At 48.4% G+C, this 20107-nt stretch overlaps 1 protein-coding gene across 1 annotated transcript; it reads right to left on the bottom strand.

The window, feature by feature from the left end:
* Positions 1–5061: 5061 nt before the first annotated feature.
* On the bottom strand, positions 5062–17135 carry nfkbie (nuclear factor of kappa light polypeptide gene enhancer in B-cells inhibitor, epsilon). Its single transcript, XM_007898211.2, has 6 exons — positions 16356–17135; positions 11991–12093; positions 10875–11118; positions 10408–10496; positions 9477–9725; positions 5062–6025 (listed from the first exon to the last, which is right to left on the bottom strand). The coding sequence occupies exons 1-6, from the start codon at positions 16709–16711 to the stop codon at positions 5957–5959; spliced, it is 1110 nt and encodes a 369-aa protein (XP_007896402.1). The 5' UTR covers positions 16712–17135; the 3' UTR covers positions 5062–5956.
* Positions 17136–20107: the final 2972 nt, after the last annotated feature.

The raw sequence follows: 20107 nt of genomic DNA, 5'->3' as shown, positions 1-20107 counted from the left end.
GCAGAGCTACAGGACTCCACGAAGTTGGGGTGGTGTGAGGGGCTGAACTGCTGATGCTGAGGGGGCAGGGAAGGGAGAGGAACGAGTATGGGGGAAATGGGAGGAGGGAGCAGGTATTCTCCCTGTGTGGGGGGATAGAGCGCGGATATCAGGGCGGGCAAAGGGAGAATAGAGAGCGCAGATACGAGGATGGGGAATAGAAAGTGGGTTTGTGGTAAAACAGGAGAAGTGGATGCAGGGAGGGAGGGCTCCAGCCTATACTCCTGTCATTGAGCACCCTGGAGCCAGAGGCTGCTTCACAGCAATAAAAAACAAGTCTGTTTGCCAAAGGCCCTATTCACACGATGAACTGGTTTGTCATTAAGCCTCGATATGCGACATTGGACTTAGAATCATAGAATCCGGCAGCACAGAAGGAGGCCATTTGGCCGATCGTGCCTGTGCCAGCTCTTTGAAAGCTACCAACTTGTCCTACTCCCCCCATTCTTTCCCCATAGCCCCGAAAATATTTCCTTTTCAAGTTACCTATCCAATTCCCTTTTGAAAGCTACTATCGAATCTGCTTGCGCCACCCTTTCAGGCAGTGCTTTCCAGATTATAACAATTCTCTGGGTAAAAATAGATTTTCCTATTCTCCCCTCTGGTTATTTTGCCAATGATCTTAAATCTGTGTCCTCTGATTACCAACCCACCCGCCAGAGTTTACTCTACCAAAACCCCTCATAATTCTGAACACCTCTATTAAATCTCCCCTTAACCTTCTCTACTCCGATGAGAACAATCCCAGCTTCTCTAGTCTCCCTACATAATTAAAGTCCCTCACCCTGGTACCATTCTGGTAAATCTCCTCTGCAACCCTCTCCAAAGCCCTGACATCCTTCGTAAAGTGCGGCGCTCAGAATTGGGACACAATGCTCCAGCTGAGACCTAACCAACGATTTGTAAAGGCTTAGACTTGGTTTGAAAAACATCAACGTGTCTGGAACGTCGCAGCCGCTACAGTCCATTACCCTAAAAGCTGTCAAACAGCTGATGAGGAAACTCCAAGGCTCGAGGCAACAGCTGCTGGAAGTCTACATTCACGAGGAACACATTCATGTCTGCAGGGCTTGGGAGGGCTGCGGTCCACTTTAATTGGTTTGCAAAGAGGTAAGGCAGATGCTGCTCAAGTTATGTATTTCTGATTGGTGGAACCATCATTCAATAGGTGTGTCCCAGCTGTGGGCAGGAAGATAGTGACAACATTTCATACTGAGCTGTGTTTGCTCACCAGGAAGCTTGCAGGGTGTTCCGGGTACCTGCCGTTCACTTATTGAGGGTTCAAATCTGCACTTGTTTGATGTCAACTAACTGACTGGTCACAGCCCTTTCAGGAGGGAGGCGGGAGGTAGAGAGGAGGTGGGAGTGGAGCTGAATCCAAGGTAAAATGCTTAGCAATGGATTATCGGACTAGAATAAACTTTTTGTAGTGGTCTCGGTAGTCCAGGTGGGTCCAGAGCCAGGCAGCACCAGGCACTACTGATAAAATAAAAAATTCTTTCATTTGGTATAGTGCCTTTTACAACAGGAGGACGTCCCATAGCACGTCACAGGATATATTGTAAACTGGAGCCATTGTGTGTTTTTGTATGCGGGCAAATCATAGCAACCAATTTTACGTGCAGCAGTGCCCCAACGAGTGACCAATTTTATTTAGGGGATTGTTGGCCAGGACACTGGAAGAAACACCATTCTCTTTTCAAAGGGTACCAGGAGACCTTTCGCATCCATCTGAACAGGCAGACAGGGCATTGGTTTAACGTTTCATCTGAATGACGGCACCTTTAACAATGCAGTGCTCCCCCAGCACAGAATTGGAGTGTCAGTTTAGGACTATGTAGGTTCCAAGTCTCAACGTGGGGATTGAACCCACAATCTTCTGAGTCAAAGGTCAGTGTGCTACCAACTTAGCCAGGCTGACAGGACAGACTAGCCAGCCTGGCTCACTGGCAGGATTTAGAGGGAACAGACCAGCCACTGGGAGCAGGGATCGTTCCTACTCACTCAGCTCCTGGTAACCATGTAAGCTAAAGCCCTAACTGGGTAGGATAGTGATGGTTGGAGAAGAGGCGAGAAGCTCGCCAGACAGTGCTTTCAGTGGCAAGCTATATGGTTTAGCTCAGTTGGGTTTGGATACTCAAACATGGTGATGGGTTTCTGCAAATGTCCAACACCCATCTGACCAAAAAAAAAACTTCTGGAGCAGCTTTTTTCTCAACCTACCATCTACTGAACACACTAACGGTTTAGAGGCTGGGAGATGCACCCGAGTATTAGCCTTGTGGTGCTTTTTAAGGAGTGGTGGGCACATACACATGGAGCCCTTTAGGGAGCGAGGGTGGGGAGTGCAGTCACTTTAAGGATCAAGGAGTGTGAGTCCCTTTAAGATGGGGGGGGGGAGAACGAGCAAATGCAAAATCTTAAGAAGCAGATGGTCTGTTTCTTCCCTTTAAGAAGCAGATGGCCTATAGGGACGGTCAAGCACAAGCTTACACCTCCCACAGAATTTGCTCAGAATTGCAGAAGTTGTTTAGTCCTCGTGACCTGGGTTTCCTCCACGGCCTATATTTTACGAGGGGGCTTTTCTGTATCTTGTAAATATAACACAGGGAGGAGGGGGATTTCCTGTCCTATACAGAGTCTTAAGGTTAGGACTCAACCTTCCTCAAGTTTAAGGTCATGTCTTTTAATGTACTGAAGGGACTCAGCTGAAGGTTCATAAATTGCTGCACAAAACTGTCTCGTGATCATTCTGTACTCGGGGACAGTGGGGAGAGGGGTTGAGATCTCACAAAGATGTTCCAGATTTGTGCCAAGTCAGCTGATTGGAGATGACCTCAGCTGGGCCAAAACGAACGGACGTTTCCCTCCATCTGGAATAAAGTGAGCAATGCACGCTGCTCACCCTATTCCAGACAGTCTTAAGCACATTTTGGTGAGAGCCAAGACTTGGGGACCGCAGTGTCCGTCAAGGTAACAGCTAGAGTTTAACCAGCTAAAACTGCATAGCTTGCCATTGAGACAAGCTCCCAGTTGCCTTGTCCAGCTAAGACCACCTTACCCATTAGGCCCTTGGCTTGCAGGGTTAACAGGAGCTGAACAGGAAGATTCCCTGCCCCCAGTGACTGGTCTGCCCTTCCAAGTCCTGCCGGTGAGCCAGGCTGGCCTGTGCTGCATTAGCAGCGTCCTGGAATACTGCAGACCTACCTGGCTCAGGAACTCGACTGCAGAGCCGAGACCAAACAAGGAGGGTTGACATAATGACATTCCATCATCAACTTGGAGCCTATTCAACTCCAAGAAGACTCCACTTAACTTCCCAAAAGGTTCCATATATGCAAGGAACTAACAGAAATAGCCAGAAAAATCAGCTCGCTTCATCATCAACCAGACACTCGGGCCAACACCCACTCCTTCCCTCACCAAGGTACTGTCCGCAGGAGCCGTACCATTTAATGATGTACTGCAGCAGCTTGGCAACCAGGCGTCCACAGCACCTCACAGGCCTGCAACCTCTACCATCCAGAAGAGCATAATTCATGGGAACATCACCTCCCGATGTGGGTTCAAGCCCCACATCGGGACTTGAAATCACATAGTCCAAACGGACATTCGATTACAGTGCCAGAGAAGGTGGGGGAAGAGGTGCATTGTCGGAAGTGGCATCTTTCAGATCAGACATTAAACTGAAGTCCCGGGTGCCTGTTCAGGTGAACGTTAAAGATCCTATGGGATTATATGAAAAGAGAAGGGAATTTCTCCCAGTGTCCTGGTCAACAAACACACCCCCTCCCTCTCTTCTCTATTCCAGACTTCCACAGCACCTCACAGCCCTGCAACCTTCACTATCCAGAAGAACAAGATGCCATCTTATTCACGGAACCATCACCCTCACATCACTCACAATCCTGACTGGACATTAATTGTCGCAGAGTGATAATCCTGGAACTCTCTATGCCAGTGTCGCAGAACCACCTTTGCCATAAGGGGATTAAAGAGAAGACCCTCTCCCCCACCACAACCCCCTCCCCACTGTCACCTTGTCAGGGCAAACAGGGATGGGCAATAAATAATAATCACTCTTACATTTGATATACCGCCTTTCACATCCGTAGGACATTCTTAAACCATTTCACAAAATGCACTGTACTGTAAAGTGTTGCAATTGTGTATTTTATAATAGAATAATAATCTTTACATTTGATATAGCGGCTTATAACGTCGTTGAGTCATCTCAAAGTGCTTCACAGAATATATTTGAAAGTGGATTGATCGTGTATTTTGTGGGCAAAATGTGGCAGCCAATTGCGCACAGCAGTGTCCCACAAACAGTCATGGTTTGAGTGACCAATTCTTTTGGTAGGTGATGATATGAACTCAGCAAGGTCCCACAAACAGCCATGAAGTGAATGACCAATTTTGTTTGGGGTATCATTGGCCAGGCCAGAACTCCCCTCTCATTTCTCTGAGTAGAACGGACACGATTTCAGTTTAATATTTCATCCAGGCAAGGTTGTTTACTGAGTTCCAGCAAAACATCAAGGTAGCCACATCCTGAGACAGAGTAAATAAGTCTCAAATGTTGTGGTTGCACTTAGTGTGGCGCTGACAGCACCCATATTTGCTCACATTAACACGTGTCTCATTAGCCTGAGATTTTCCATCTCCTACTATCCCCTTGTCTTTTCTCCACCTGGCAGACTTGTGCTGGGAGCCCATTCACTAGTAACCGGAGAGAGACTGCACCAAACTAAATTCATTTGAAGACTACTGTTGCCAACAGCAGAGTAGGGAGTTCTAGCTCGGTCAACATTTCCCCAAACAAAATTGGTCATTCACTTCTCGGGTGTTTTGGGGACCTTGCTGTGTGCATACAATCACCTACAAAATACACAGTTAATCCACTTGAAAGTACGTTCTGTGAAACGCTTTGAAACGTCTCGATGACGTGATAAGATTTTATATCAAATGCAAGAATTATTATTATAAGACGCGTCAAAACAGAGATTAACACAACAACGGTTCTTGAAAGGCAGCAGCTGAACTGTTTATTATGAGGTACAAGCGGGTGAGGGGTGGCAGCCAATGGCATAGGCACCACTCCTGCCCCAACCCCACCATCCCAGCTGCTGGCTTCCAACTCTGCCAATCCTTGAACCACAAATGAGGTTAGGTCACACGATAAAGGATTACAAACTCTGACCTTACCTACTACCTACCCCCCCAAAAAACACACACACACATAAACTTACAAGTTATAATAAATACTTTCCCGCTGGCCAAATCTAAGGCCATCTTGTCTTTAGCAAGATTGACACATGGGCATGGGGCACCGTTTTGCTAACCACCACTTGGGACATGGGTCAATCCATTTCCGCATAAGTCAAGCCATCCCTAGCCTGCTTCTCACCAGCAGACAGACTTCAGGGTGATCTTCACAGCTCCGAAGTTCATTGGAACAACTAGAAAAGGTCCCTTGATGAAGTTAATCCAGTCTGCTAGCGTCAGGAGGCAAACAAAGTTAACGGATCCGTTGGTGAAAAATAAAAGAGCATTTCAGGACAAAGCAGTCCTGGTGAATGCAATTGGCTTTGGCAGGGTGGGTGGGGGAGGTATAGGAGGGAAAGAGAGGTGGTGATGGGTGGAAGGGAAGAGAAGCAACATTCTCTCTTTCTCTCTAGGCTTCTGCATGTTCAGAGCTTGAGGTCCTCACGCTTAGTTTGGTGCTCAGATATTCAAACAGCTGGTCCTTGCGTCAGCCTCGTTTTGTTTCCTTCCGGTATCTATTCACGAATAGAGGAGGATTTTTTCCAATCATCTCCCTGTTCCTCTCCCCACCCTCAAACCTCCAACCCCCCCACCTCTGCCCCGAAAATATTCAATAGACAGTTCTTTCCTCAGACTGTCTTTCCGCAGGTTAGAAGTCAGCACAGAGGACTGGCTGGCCTCCCAGCTTCACATCGTCAAACGGAAACAAGGCCAGAATCTGGAAAAGACAAAGATCCACTTTTTATATAAAAAAAAACACTCAAGAAGTTCTGACAAATGTTCCTGGATGCTGGATCAATTGAAATGTTCAAGACTGAGGTGGATAGATTGTTGTGAGGTCAGGGTATCAAGGGATATGGGGTAAATGGGAGTTGTTATACATATCAGCCATGATCCAGAATGGCGGAACAGGCTCGAGGGGCTGAATGGCCTACTCCAGTTCTTATATTCCTATGTTCCACCCATCTGATCTCATCCCTCCAGTACACCCATCTCATCGTTCACCCATCACAGCATCGAGCTGTTTTTTAAATGAGTTCCCCGTGTCCAGGCATCAATCACGCTTGCTCACACCTGAGCCAATAGAAAAATGCAGAAATGTTTGCCAAAAATTGTGGGGAAATTTTTGATAAAATTCTGCAGAAAATTGCGGGGAGTTGATTGATTGCTATTGAGGTACATTTTACTGCCAACCTACATTTTTTCACTTTATTGATAAAAACTAAACATAAGGAAATAACACATTAGATTGTTGCAAAAAAAAATTCAATGACTTCTTTCATATAAATGGGGGGCCCTTTTTGGGGGGGTGGGGGGGCACATCAGCGAAGCTACAGGAGCTCACCACCTCCTGCCTCTCAGACCCAGGGACTCAGAGAGAGAGAGAGAGAGACACATGCACACACACTCATATACAGAGAGAGAGAGACATTCACAGATACAGAGCCACAAACCTTCTCGGAGAGAGGGACAGACACACACTCACAGAAACCCAGAGAGAGACACACACACTCAGATACAGAGAGAGACAGACACACTCACAGACACAGACACATTCTCAGAGAGAGAGAGACAACAATAAAATTACATTTATAGAGCGCCTTTCACGTCGGGAGGACGTCCCAAGTGCTGAAACACACAGAGTCACTCACTCACAGAGACCCAGAGAGAGAGACACAGACTCACAGACACACACAACTTCACAGAGAGAGAGACACACACACATAGGTATACAGATTTACACAGTGGAGAGACACATACACATTCACACAGACACTCACAAACACAGAGAGACACACACAGACACCCAAAAACCCAGAGACACACACACAGACACTCACAAACACAGAGAGAGACACACACAGACACTCACAAACACAGAGAGAGAGACACACAGAGACACTCACAAACACAGAGAGACACACAGAGACACTCACAAACACAGAGAGAGAGACACACAGAGACACACACAAACACACAGAGAGAGACACACAGACACTCACAAACACAGAGAGACACACATAGACACTTACAAACACAGAGAGACACACACAGACACTCACAAACACAGAGAGACACACAGACACTCACAAACCCAGAGAGAGACACACAGACACTCACAAACACAGAGAACAGACACTCACAAACACAGACACACACAAACACACAGAGAGAGACACACACAGACACTCACAAAGACAGAGACACTCACAAACACAGAGACACAGACACTCACAAACACACAGAGAGAGACAACAGAACAACAAAACACAGAGAGAGACACACAGACACTCACAAACACAGAGAGAGAGAGACACACAGACACTCACACAAAGAGACACACAGACACTCACAAACACAGAGAGAGACACACACAGACACTCACAAACACAGAGAGACACAAACACAGACACTCACAAACACAGAGAGAGACACACAGACACTCACAAACACAGAGAGACACAATGACACTCACAAACACAGAGAGACACACAGACACTCACAAACACAGAGAGACACACAGACACTCACAAACACAGAGAGAGACACACAGACACTCACAAACACAGAGAGAGACACACAGACACTCACAAACACAGAGAGACACAAACACAGACACTCACAAACACAGAGAGAGACACACACAGACACTCACAAACACAGAGAGACACACACAGACACTCACAAACACAGAGAGAGACACACACAGACACTCACAAACACAGAGAGAAACACACAGACACTCACAAACACAGAGACACAGACACTCACAAACACAGAGACACACACACACACAGAGAGAGAGACACACAGACACTCACGAACACAGAGACACAGACACTCACAAGCACAGAGACACACAAACACACAGAGAGAGAGACACACAGACACTCACAAACACAGAGAGCAACACACAGACACTCACAAACACAGAGAGACACACACAGACACTCACAAACACAGAGAGAGACACACAGACACTCACAAACACAGAGACATAGACACTCACAAACACAGACACACACACAGACACTCACAGACACAGAGAACACACACACACTCACAAACACAGAGAGACATACACAGACACTCACAAACCCAGAGAGAGACACACATACACTCACAAACACAGAGAGAGACACACATACACTCACAAACACAGAGAGAGAGACACACAGACACTCACAAACCCAGAGAGAGACACATAGACACTCACAAACAGAGAGAGACACACAGAGACACTCACAAACACACAACAATCACAACAGCGGGGCCTCTGAGTGAAGCCCATTTGCCACTTGTCCCGCACCGCTCATACGCATCCGGAGCAGCTCCACCCGCAGCAACGTCAGGAAACCACCGAGGGGCCTGCGGGGCCCAGAACTTTATTTATTTATAAAGGGTTTGTAGTGGAGATCGGAGGGGGGGGGGGGAGAGGGGCAGATCCCGTGGGAAAAGTGCGGCCACACATTTCTATTGGCCTGGCTCATAACCAGCCCGTCATGACTTACAGGCTGAAAGATGTGGTGGGGTAAATACTTGGGCAGGTTTGTGGAGTCCCGCGGGGATGTGGTTGGAGCACTTGCCTCACCAGCAAGAGGACCAGGGATCGATTCCTGGGCGGGGGGGCGAAACCTTAGGCAAATTTCCTTACTCCGCACGCCTTTGTTTATCCAGCAGTAAGTAGGAACCCGGCTGTTAGTCGATTGGGGCATCGTTTTGCGGGGGTTTATAACCCCTCAAAAAAAAATTGGGCGCTCAATTCACGATTATTTGTGGAACGTCGCTGTGGCACAATTGGCTGCCTCTGTTCGCCCTCAAAATACACAGTGAATCCACTTTACAATATATTCTGTGAAGCGTTTTGAGTCGTTTTGACGACATGATAAGGCTCTTTATCGAACGCAAAAATCATCATTATTATTATTATAATACGGTCCTCCCATCACAGCATCCAGCTGCTTTTTAATAAAAATCCTTGCATTTGACATAGCGCCTTATCATACCATTGGGATGCCTCAAAGCGCTTCACAGGATATTGGATAAAGACGATTGACTGTATATTTGTGGTCTGTAAATGAAGCGCGGTGTCCTGGCCTCATCCACTCTTGCTCATAACCCCCTGTAACCAGTTACAGGCTGGGTGAGATGGTGGGAAAGTTACTTACGTCCACATTACCGGCCGCCAGGTCCTGCGGGGTCTCCTCCTCCACGTTGGGCAGGAAGGTGTCAGCTCCTGCCTGGCACAGGGCGCTGGCGATGCCCGTGTCCTGCCTGCCCACTGCCAGGTGCAGAGCGGTGCAGCCGTTGTACATCACGGCATCCACGTCAGCGTTGTGTCGCAACAACAGAGACACCAACGCAGCCTCGTGCAGCTCCACTGCTAGGTGCAGTGCCGTCTTCCCACTTGTACCATCCTGTACCCAACCACAGACAAGCCGTCAGAGACAGTGACAGAGAGAAACACAGAGAGAAAGCCACAGAGAGATAGACAGAGCGAGAGATAAACACAGAGAAAGCCACAGAGAGAGACAGAGAAATAGACAGAGAGAGATTAACACAGAGAGAAAGCTAGAGAGAGAGAGACAGAGAGAAACAGAGACACACACAGACACACACACACACACATACACAGAGACACACACACACACTCAGACACAAACACACACACACACATACGGAGAGAGAGGAAGACACGGAGCGAGAGAGAGACAGACATAGAGCAACACAGAGGAAGAAAAACAGAGAGAGAAAAAAGGGAAAGAGAAACAAAATCAGAGAGTGAAACATTCATGAAGAGAGAGAGAGAGAGACACGCGCACACACACACACTCAGATTAGAGAGGAACCGAGAAATACACAGTGAGGAAAATAGAGAAAATGAGAGACATGGGCAGATAGACGCAGACAGTAAGAAGATTGAAAGAGATAGAGTGGAGAAAAATAGAAAAACAGAGAACAAGAGAGTGGACCAGAGACTGAGCGAGAGTGCGGAAGAATGAGAGAGACACACACACAAACACACCCACAGACAGAAAGCGAGACAGACACACACATTCACAGAGTCAGAAATAGAGAGAGAGATGGAGAGAGTCTAACCTGTGCATCAACGTTTGCCCCATTCTGGAGAAGATGTTCCATTATCTCCTGGTTTCTGCCCAGTGTTGCCACATGTAGACATGTCACACCTGCACAGAGATACAGAAGGGGAAGAGATACAGGTCATGAGTTGCTGCAAAGACACAGAAATCCAGTGATGTATCCCAGCTCCTTCAGCAACGTTTCTCCCAGGATAGTGGTGTGACCTGATCCCGACTAGCAGCTCAACACAGACATTACCTGGTTCCCCCTACCCCACACTCTCTCTCTCAACCCTCCCTCACTCTCTCTTTCTCACCACTGCCCCCTCTCCACCCACTCCACTCCCTCTCTCTATCTATATTTCACCCCTTTTCTCCACACACTCTCTCTCTCTCTCACCATTGCGTCCCCGTCCTCCCCCCACAGTCCATGACCACCTCTGGTTTCTCCTCCACCCACTCTCTCACCACTGCCCCATCACCCACCTTGCCAGTTCTGTAGCTCCAAGTCCTGGTGCCTGGGTCCGAGACAGAGGTGTTGGAGGTTGTCTCTCTCCTGCGCTGTGGGCTGCTGTGTCAGGGCTTGGACACACTGGACCAGCCCATACTCACAGGCCAGATGCAGTGGGGTATTGCCGTGCCAATCCTGCTGCTCCAGACTCACTCCCCTCAGCACCAGCGCCCGCACCAGGCAGCTCTGGTTAGTGTACACACACAGGTGCAAGGCAGCCTGCAACACACAGACAGCAGCAAGTGTGAGCAGCAAGTGTGAGCAGAGAGCTCCAGTGGCGGAGGGGGTGGGCGGAGAGGGGGTGGGGTGGGGTGGAAAGAGAAAATGACGAGAGGTTATAAGAACATAAGATTTGCTGAATGAAATAAGACCAAGGTCCATCCAGTTCACCTTCCACCATCCTGGCGGTTGCTTGACATGTTGTAAACTATACACTGTATCCCGAGATACGATTTCCTAACAGAAATCTATCCGATTTGTTCTCGAATGAATCGACACTTGCTGCTTCCACCATCTCCCTGGGGAGTCTGTTGCATAAGGTCACTGCTCGCTCTCTGAGATAGTGTTTCCGCCAATTCGTTCTGAATTTAGCCCCTTCAATCGCAGGCCATGTCCTCTGGTTCTACTGTTCAGTACAAGATAAAACAGCTTATCGTGGTCTACGTTATATCTTGTCCCTTTAGAATCTTAAAGACTGTAATCCTATCGTCCCTCAGCCTCCTCTTCTCCAGAGTGAACTTGCCCAGTTTCCCTAATCATTTTGGGGCAAAGGCTCAGGAACTGTTTACCAAGACTGAGAGAGAGAGAGAGAGAGAGAGAGAGAGAAAAAAAATCGGGGCAAGCCGGGGCAGACAGACCGGGGGTGGGGGAATTCTTCCCACTCAACTCCTGTAAACCTTGTGAGCCAACGTGGGTGTGCATGTGCAAATGCGTGTATGGGTGTGTGTGCGCACGTGTGTATATGTGTGCAATGTGCAAATGTGCGTATGAGTGCGTATGTGCGTGTTTACATGTGCGAATGTGTGTATGTGTGTGTGTGCGCAGGGAGGGGGGGGGCCTGGAGAGGGACCACCAGCTGAGTAAAACCATACCTGAAACAAGTCGTTCTGAATCTCCAGCACCTCCACAGAGAAGAAACTGATGAAGTGCAGGGCGCATGCTTCTGCCTTGTGAATCGCTGCCAGGTGCACAATGCTGAAACACACACAGACATGCATCAGTGGCTTAGCTCCCGCAAACGCAGTACAAGGTAACATGCTCGCATCGCCCGCAAGTAAGGACCGGGACGAAGCCTTAAGCAAGTGTCCTTACTCCAGTAGGTAGGATCCCAGTTGTTAGTCGATTGGCGGGTCGCTTTACCGGGAGTAATAATCCCTTAAAAAAATTCAATCCATGACTCTGGGACATTGCTGTGCGCAATTGTTCTGCTCACAAAATATACAGTCAATTCACTTTACAGTGTATCCTGTGAAGAGCTCTGAGATGTCTCAACTACATGATAAGCCTCTATATCAAGGATTATGTATTACAGGAGCTCTCGCCCCCTCTTTTCTCCCACTCCCACAATACCAATAATCGTTGCTCAACGTCCCCCTCCCCCTCCCCTGCCTCCCCCACATCACACCCCACTACAGGTGGTCCAGCCCCACCTTCTCTTCCTCTTCTGACAGGAAAGTGTTAGATTTGAGTCACATGTGTGTGTGACGCATGGAAACATGCAAATAGAAAAGGTGTGGGGGTGGGGGGGGGGGGGTTGACAGCAGCAACATAACAGTAAAATGGGTCAAAGACATGATGCCTGGCCCCGACGCAACCCACACACAGCCTAAGCTCACTTCCACACCTCTGTGAAGAAACAAAACAAGGGCTTTCAATCAGTCATTACCTTCTCGGTACAGCGGGGGCAAATTCCCCCCCTCCTCCCCCATCCCTGGGCTTCCCCTCCCCTTAGATTTTCCCCAATTTCCACACCTCCCCTTCTTGCAAACTTAGAAAGTCCTCATGACAGTCTCGTGAAGTGAAGCTGCAAAAGTGCTCAGGCACTAATTCCTACACCCATGTTACACCCAGCAATATGTTATCTGTGTGTCAGTCTGGCTCAGTCGACAGCACTCTTGCCTCTGAGTCAGAAGGTTGCGAGTTTAAGCCCCACGTTGGAACATGAACTCGTACAGTCTGATCTGACACTTCAATACGGTGCTGTCTGGGGGCTGTTGCATAGTCAGAGGATGAGATGTTAAACCGAGGTCCTGTCTGCCGGTTTTAGGTGGATGTTAAAGATCCCATGGCACTATTCGAAAAGAGAAGGGAGCTTCTCCCGGTATCATGGCCAACAATCCCCCAAATAGAAAAAAATTGGTCATTTGTTTCATGGTTGTTTGTGGGACGTTGCTGCCGTGTTCACCCACAAATACACTGCCATCCCATTTCACAGAAACTCCCGAGAAGTGCTAAGAGACGTCCCCCTGACGTGAAAGGTGCTGTACCCAATGCAAGATTATTATTATGAGTTATTTAAGCTGATCGGTGAGTATAGACATGAGTGGGCACAAATTTAAGACGTTCACAGAAGGTTTGAAAAAATAATCCATTACAGTTGTGGCATCAAGTCCGTCGGTTCTTTTAAACAGGAATTAGAGGTGGAATATCTTACGGGGATGTGCAGGAGAGTGAAATTAGACTACCACTACTACTAATAATAATCCTTACATTTGATATAGCACCTTATCATATCGTTGAGATGCCTCAAATCGCTTCACAGAATATACCCCCCGAATCCTCCGCTCCACCATCGGTGGCCGTGCCCTCAATCACTACGCCCCGAAACTTTGGAGTTCCCTCCCTCAACCCCTTTACCTCGCTCCCTCCTTCTCCATATTCAGATCGCACCTGAAGACCTTCCCCTTCGACCATGCCTATGGTCACCTTCCCCCTCCCACTGGCTCTGCCTCAGGCTCCGCCATTATTAAGCGCTCTGAGACGCTGCCCGGGGTGGAGGGCGCTATATAAATGCAAGTTGTTGTACTGTAAAGTGGATTGAATATTTATTTTGTGGCCGAAACACGGCAATCAATTGCTCACAGCAGTGTCCCACAAACAGTCATGGATTGAGTTACCAAATTATTATTTTTTAAAAAAAAATTATGAAGGGATTATTACAACAACAACAAGATTCCATTTATTGAGCGCCTTTCACGTTGGGAGGACGTCCCAAGGCGCTGTACAGTTGGGTCAGGACCCGAGCAGGGGGGAAATGGTCAGGGTGAGGGGAGGGAAGGGAGAGAGCGAGGAGGGGGTAGAGAGTCGAGAGGGGAGCTGAAGGCTCGGTCAAAGAGAAAGGTCTTGAGACCGACCTTGAAGGAGGAAAGGGAGGAGGCGGCGAAGGCACTGGGGGATAGAGTTCAAGAGCCTCGGGGCTGAGAGGCTGAAGGCCCGGCCACCGTTGGTAGGGCGGTTGGGGCAGGGGATGTGGAGCAGACCGGAGCCAGAGGAACGGAGGCTACGGGCAGGTAGGTAGGGGGATAGTAGGTCGGAGTTAGTAGATCGCTACCCCTGGAAAAGCGATCCACCATTCGACTAACAACCAGGTTCCTACTTACTTCTAGATAAACAGAGGTGTGTGGAGTTAGGAAACTTTCCTAAGGTTTCACACCACCTGGGAATCGAACCCAGGACTTCTTGCTTGCAAGACGAGTGCACACCCCCAGTACTGCATTGGCGTGTCACCTTAGACTATGTGATTCAAAGTCCTGACGTGGGGGCTTGAACCCACAATCTTCTGACTCAGAGGCGAGAGTGTTACCATGAGATGAGATTAGAGTGCATAGCTTCAGTGAGGGAGTGAGCACCAGCACATACACCAAAGAGATAAACAGGAGAATGGGTAAAAGGTCCAGTGGGGGAGTTGACACCAGCTCAGACACAATAGGGCAGATAAAGAGCAGATAAAAATGGTTCGTGAGACCTTGCACTGCACAAATTGGCTGCTATGTTTGGCTACAAAGCCACAGTTATTATTACAATTGACTACAATCCTTTGACCTACACTAGACATCACAGGTACTGCATTAAACGTATAATGTATATGGTGGCTTCAGCTGTTGTGGCAAATTAACTACAAATAATAATCCTCACATTTGATTTTTTCTTTGGTCAGCCGGGTGTCATGTGGAAATCCATCACCATGCTTATGAATATCCAAACCAAACTGAGAATTTCATGCATCCTACTTACACATGGAAATTCCCGAGATGCTTTTTGGAATGGAGTGTGTACTCTCTCCTTGGAGGGACGCATCCTGCTTACCTAATTCTGGAAAGTGTTAGGCACAGGTTGGCAAGAGCCAAGGCTTGGGGATCCCAGAGTGTCCTGTGCATTGGGGTAACTGCTGGAGTCTAACCAGCTAAAAACCACTACTTGTCCAGCTAGGACCACCCTACCAGTTAGGGCTTTGGCTTACAGGGTTAACTGAGTGGGATGACTCCCTGCTCCCAGTGACTGGCCTCCCCTTCTAGGTCTTGCCGATGAGCCAGGCTGGCAGTGCTGTGATCAGTAATACCTTTGAATACTGTCCTGTCTGGCTTAGGAACTGGACTACTGAGACTGTCACAGAACATGGGCTCTATTCCGACATTCTGTAGCCAAACATTTCACCTTGGACCAGTTCAGCTCCAAGGAGATCCAGCTTACCCTCACCCCACCCACAGGAGGATAAGAGTGCCACTAACTGTTCCAAACTCAAAATTGCCTCACTGACAACCAGGGTGTGTTTTTTAAAAAAAAACGCTTATAGCTATATCTATTCAAATGTTTTCTAGGATAAAGGAAGTAGGATGTGTCCCTCTAGGGAGAGTGCGCATTCCATTCCAACAATCTATCTCTGGGATTTCCATGTGTAACAACAACAACTTGCATTAACATGGCACCCCACACACAGAGGGTAGCATCCCAGAGCTCTTGACAGTGGCAAAGCACAACACCGAGCCAGGAGAGGGACTGTAGTCTTCAGGCGCAATCTTCCCCATCTTCAGGCGCAATCTGAAGATGGGGAAGGAAGGGCAAGGTCGAGGGATGGGGGAAGAGTGTTCCAGAGTTTCGGGGCACAGTGGCTTAAAACACGGCCATCGTGGTGAAACGGAGGGCTCGAGGGACAGGTAGGAGGCCAGAGCCAGTCGAGCAGAGGCAGCGGGTAGGGGGTTCAGGAGTAAGGAGGTCGGAGAGATAGGGAGATACCAGGGCATAAAAGGATTTGAAGACGAGTGTGAGGATCTTGAAATCGATGTGTTCACTGGCGAGAACTGGTGTAATGGGGGTATGGAGTTTAGTGTGTGTGTAGGTGGGCTGCCTGGAACTATCGGTTTGGTTTGGACACTTTTAAGCATGGAGATGGGGTTCTGCATGTGTCAGGCACCGGCTGACCCAAACACGTTTTAAAATTTAAATGTATTACAACTTACGTGTCCCCATCTTCCCCCAGGAAAGTGTAAGGATCCAGGGGAGAGTCTGTCACTGTCTTGTCCCTGGATTCGGTGGCTCCTTTCTTGTTGTCCTCATGTCTGATCCGACAGGACTTGTCCAGGGCTTCAGACAGCGAGTCAGTGATGGACGAGGTGCCGTACGAGGAATCCAGGCGATCAGAGAGACACGAGGAGCCATAACTGGAGTCAAACTGATCCTCCTCCACTTCCTCTACCTTCACTTTGCTCGCCGGCTCCTGGGGCTCTCCGAGCGATTCAACCAAACCCGAATCACACCGAGATTTATCCACATCCAACTTGCCGTCGGGATCCGCTTTACTCGCCATGTATTCCATGGTGTTTCAGGTGACTATTGTGTGAGTGAGCCGGGTCCTCTTGACGGTGGATCGACGTTGCAAAGTCGCCTTTTTTTTCAAAGTATTTGGGGTTACTCCTCCCCACCCCCTTTTTTTTGCAACGAGAGCGACCGAAAACAGCGGCCGAGGCCAAGGAGTGTGGTGTGGTGGGGGGGCGTGAGTTGCTTGTTAATTTCAGGTCAAGTTCAGTCCAGGTCGAAGTCTTCACGTTTGCTGGAAGGGGACGATTCCCAACTACCTCCTGTCGGTAATCCGAGTTCCAGGATTTTTCTCCTTTCTTGTTGCAAAATCCTCGAGTCCCCCGGAGTCTCTGCGAGTGTGAGTGAGTGAGTGTGTGAGCGAGTGTGAGCTACTCTCTCTCTCTCTCTCTGCGGCACTACAGTGTTGCAATCGAGAGAGGAAACTCCTGACTGGGGATTTCCCATCAGGTTTTTTTTTGCAAATGTTTGCAAGAGCCTGAGTTTGGGGACCAATGGCGAAGTCTTTTACTGAGCAAAAGCGCAGCCAGGCTAATCGGTTGGCCGTTTGCTGACTCCGGATCCTTCCTGGGGGATTCCCAAAGTGGGCGGGCAATGCTCATAAATGAGGCGTGGAACAAAAAGAAAGGTTTAACAACCTCCCCCCCACCCCACCCCCTCCCTCCCTCCTACACACACACACACACACAGCAACATGTCATCAGGACCATCAAGATCTTCCCTGGAGTTTTTATTTCTCTTCTCTTTACTTACTCACTCGCTCCCTCCCTCCCTCCCTCCCCACGTACCCTTCGATATAGCTCAATGCCTCCCCTTTCAAGCAGCCTGACGTGCTTCATCGATAATAAATGATAAAAATATGCGTCCGGTATAAGCGCCGTGGGACGTCCTCCCGACCGTGAAAGGAGCCGCGCAAATGTCATTTTGTTGCTGTTAGCGCCTCGTCGAGATGTCTCAAAAGCGTTTCGCTGTAAAGCGAATTAATTGACTGTATATTTTGGGGGCGAAATTCGGCAGCCAATTAAGCACAAGCAGCGTCCCACAAATACTCGTGGATTGAGTGACCACTTTTTCTTTTGGTTATTGCCACCCGTAAAGCGATCCGCCAATCAACTAACAACCGGGTTCCCACTTACTGCTACGCGAACAGAGGAATGTGGAGTAAGGAAATGTGCCTAAGGTTTTTGTCTAGCCCGGGAATCAAAGCTGGGAATTCTCCCGCTCAGCTCCTATTTAACCTGCAAGTCAAAGCCATAACAAGTAGGGTGGTCCCAGCTGGACAAGTAGCAGGAAGCAAGTCAGACAGTGCTCTTTCTGCAGTGCAAGCTGTGAAATTTTAGCTGATTAAACTCCAGTAGTTACCCCAATTCACACTCTGGGGTCCCTTGGCTCTCACCAACCTGCACCTAATACTACCTAGAAGCAGGTAAACAGGATGTGGCATTACTCCAAGGTCCCGTCTGCCTATTCAGGTGGATGTTAAAGATACCATGGCACTATTCGAAAAGAGAAGGGAGTTTCTCCAGGTGTCCTGGCCAAAAAATCTTCCAAATAAAATTAGTCACTCAATTCATGGCTGGTTGTGGGAAATTGCTGTGTGCTACTGATTGCCCTATTTCGCGCACAAAATATACAGCCAAACCACGTTACAGTATATCATATGAAGTCCTTTGAGATGTTTCGATGACATGATGAGGTACTACATCAAATGCAAGGATTATTATTATTATTATTATGTGTACTTCAAGGAGTGTGTGCATTCTGTTCTAGACACAGCAAAATTTCTATGCGTTGGTGGTACACAATACAGTATGTGGAAGTCTGTCTGGTTTGGATACTGGTTTGGATAGTCTGGTTCAGGTGGTAGCACTCTTGCCTCTGAGGCAAAAGATTGTGAGTTCAAGCCTCACATCGGAAATTAGATCTTATATAGTCCAGGCTGACACTCGAATGCAGTGCCAGGATGTGCTGCATCGCTTGATCTGCTGTCATTCAAATGAGACCCTCGTACATGCTTTCATTACATCGAGGCTCGACTATGCAAACTGATTGCTTGTCGGCCTCCCCAACTCCTCCCTCCATAAGCTGCAGATCATCCAGAACTCTGTAGCCCGTGTCCTCTCCTGCACTAGGCTCTGTGACCCTATCACCCCCACCCTCGCCCAACTCCACTGGCTTCCCATCACAGAGAGGATACAGTTCAAGATCCTGGTCCTCACCTTCAAACCCCTCCATGGTCTTGCTCCCCCTACCTCTGCAACCTCCTAGCCCCCTACCATCCTGCTCGCTCCCTCCGCTCAGTTGGGCTCCGGCCTGCTTCACGTTCCCCTCCTCACTCACCCCACTATTGGAGGATGGGCCTTCTGCTGCTCTACCCCCACCCTCTGGAACTCCATCCCGCAGTCCCTGCACCTCGTCCCCTCCCTTACCACCTTCAAGACCTATCTCAAGACCCTCCTCTTCAACAATGCTTTCGATCTCCGTGCTTCCCCCCCTGACCTCCACCCTCCCCGACCCCCAGCTCAGGTCCGAAGCTCTGTCTGTCCAGTGCCTTGGAACATCCTCCCAATGTGAAAGGCACTATAAAAATGTCATTTTGTTGTTGCTGTTGTAAACCGAGGTCCAGTCTGTCTGTTCAAGTGGACATTGAAGACCCTGTGGAATTATTTGAAAAGAAGAATGTCTCCTGGTGTGCTGGCCAACAAACCCCAAATAAAATTGTTCATCATGTGAAATGCTTTGAGATGTCCTCCTGGTCTGACAGGTGTTGCATCAAATGCAAAGATATTTATTTATTATCTCACCCCCTCAACAGAGCCAAAACCTCAGTGGTTAGAGCACTCACCTTGCAAGGGAGAGCCCCGGGTTTGATTCCCGGCAGGGGGAAATGTTGGGCAAGTTTCCTTAGTCCACACGCCTCTGTTTACCTAGCAGTAAGTAGGAACCCTGTTGTTAGTTGATTGGTGCATTGTTTTTCTGGGGGTAATAATTCCTTCAAAAACAATAATAATAATAATTTGGTCCCTCAATCCTCAACTGTTTGTGGGACACTTGTGCGCATCGGGCTGCCGCGTTTTGCCCACGAAGTATGCAGTCAATTCACTTTGCAGTATATTCTGTGAAGTGCTTTGAGACGTCTCAATCACGTGAATATGGCGTTGAGACGTCTCAAAGCGTTGCATAGGAAGTATTGTAAAGTGGATTGACCGTGTATTTTGTGGGTGAAACACGGCAGCCAATTGAGTACAGCAATGCCCCAGAAACAGGATTGAGTGACCAAATGTTTTGGGAGGGATTATTACCCCCAGAAAGTGATTCGCCAATCGACTAACAACCGGGCTCCTACTTGCTGCTAGGCAAAGGGAGTATTCATACAGGATTTGTTTGGGTGGGAGGA

This window comes from Callorhinchus milii, unplaced genomic scaffold (genome assembly GCF_018977255.1).
Source record: "Callorhinchus milii isolate IMCB2004 unplaced genomic scaffold, IMCB_Cmil_1.0 Scaffold3, whole genome shotgun sequence".
Lineage (NCBI taxonomy): Eukaryota > Metazoa > Chordata > Chondrichthyes > Chimaeriformes > Callorhinchidae > Callorhinchus > Callorhinchus milii.
The sequence above is the reverse complement of the archived record's forward strand: the minus strand, read 5'-3'. Positions and strand labels throughout refer to the sequence as shown.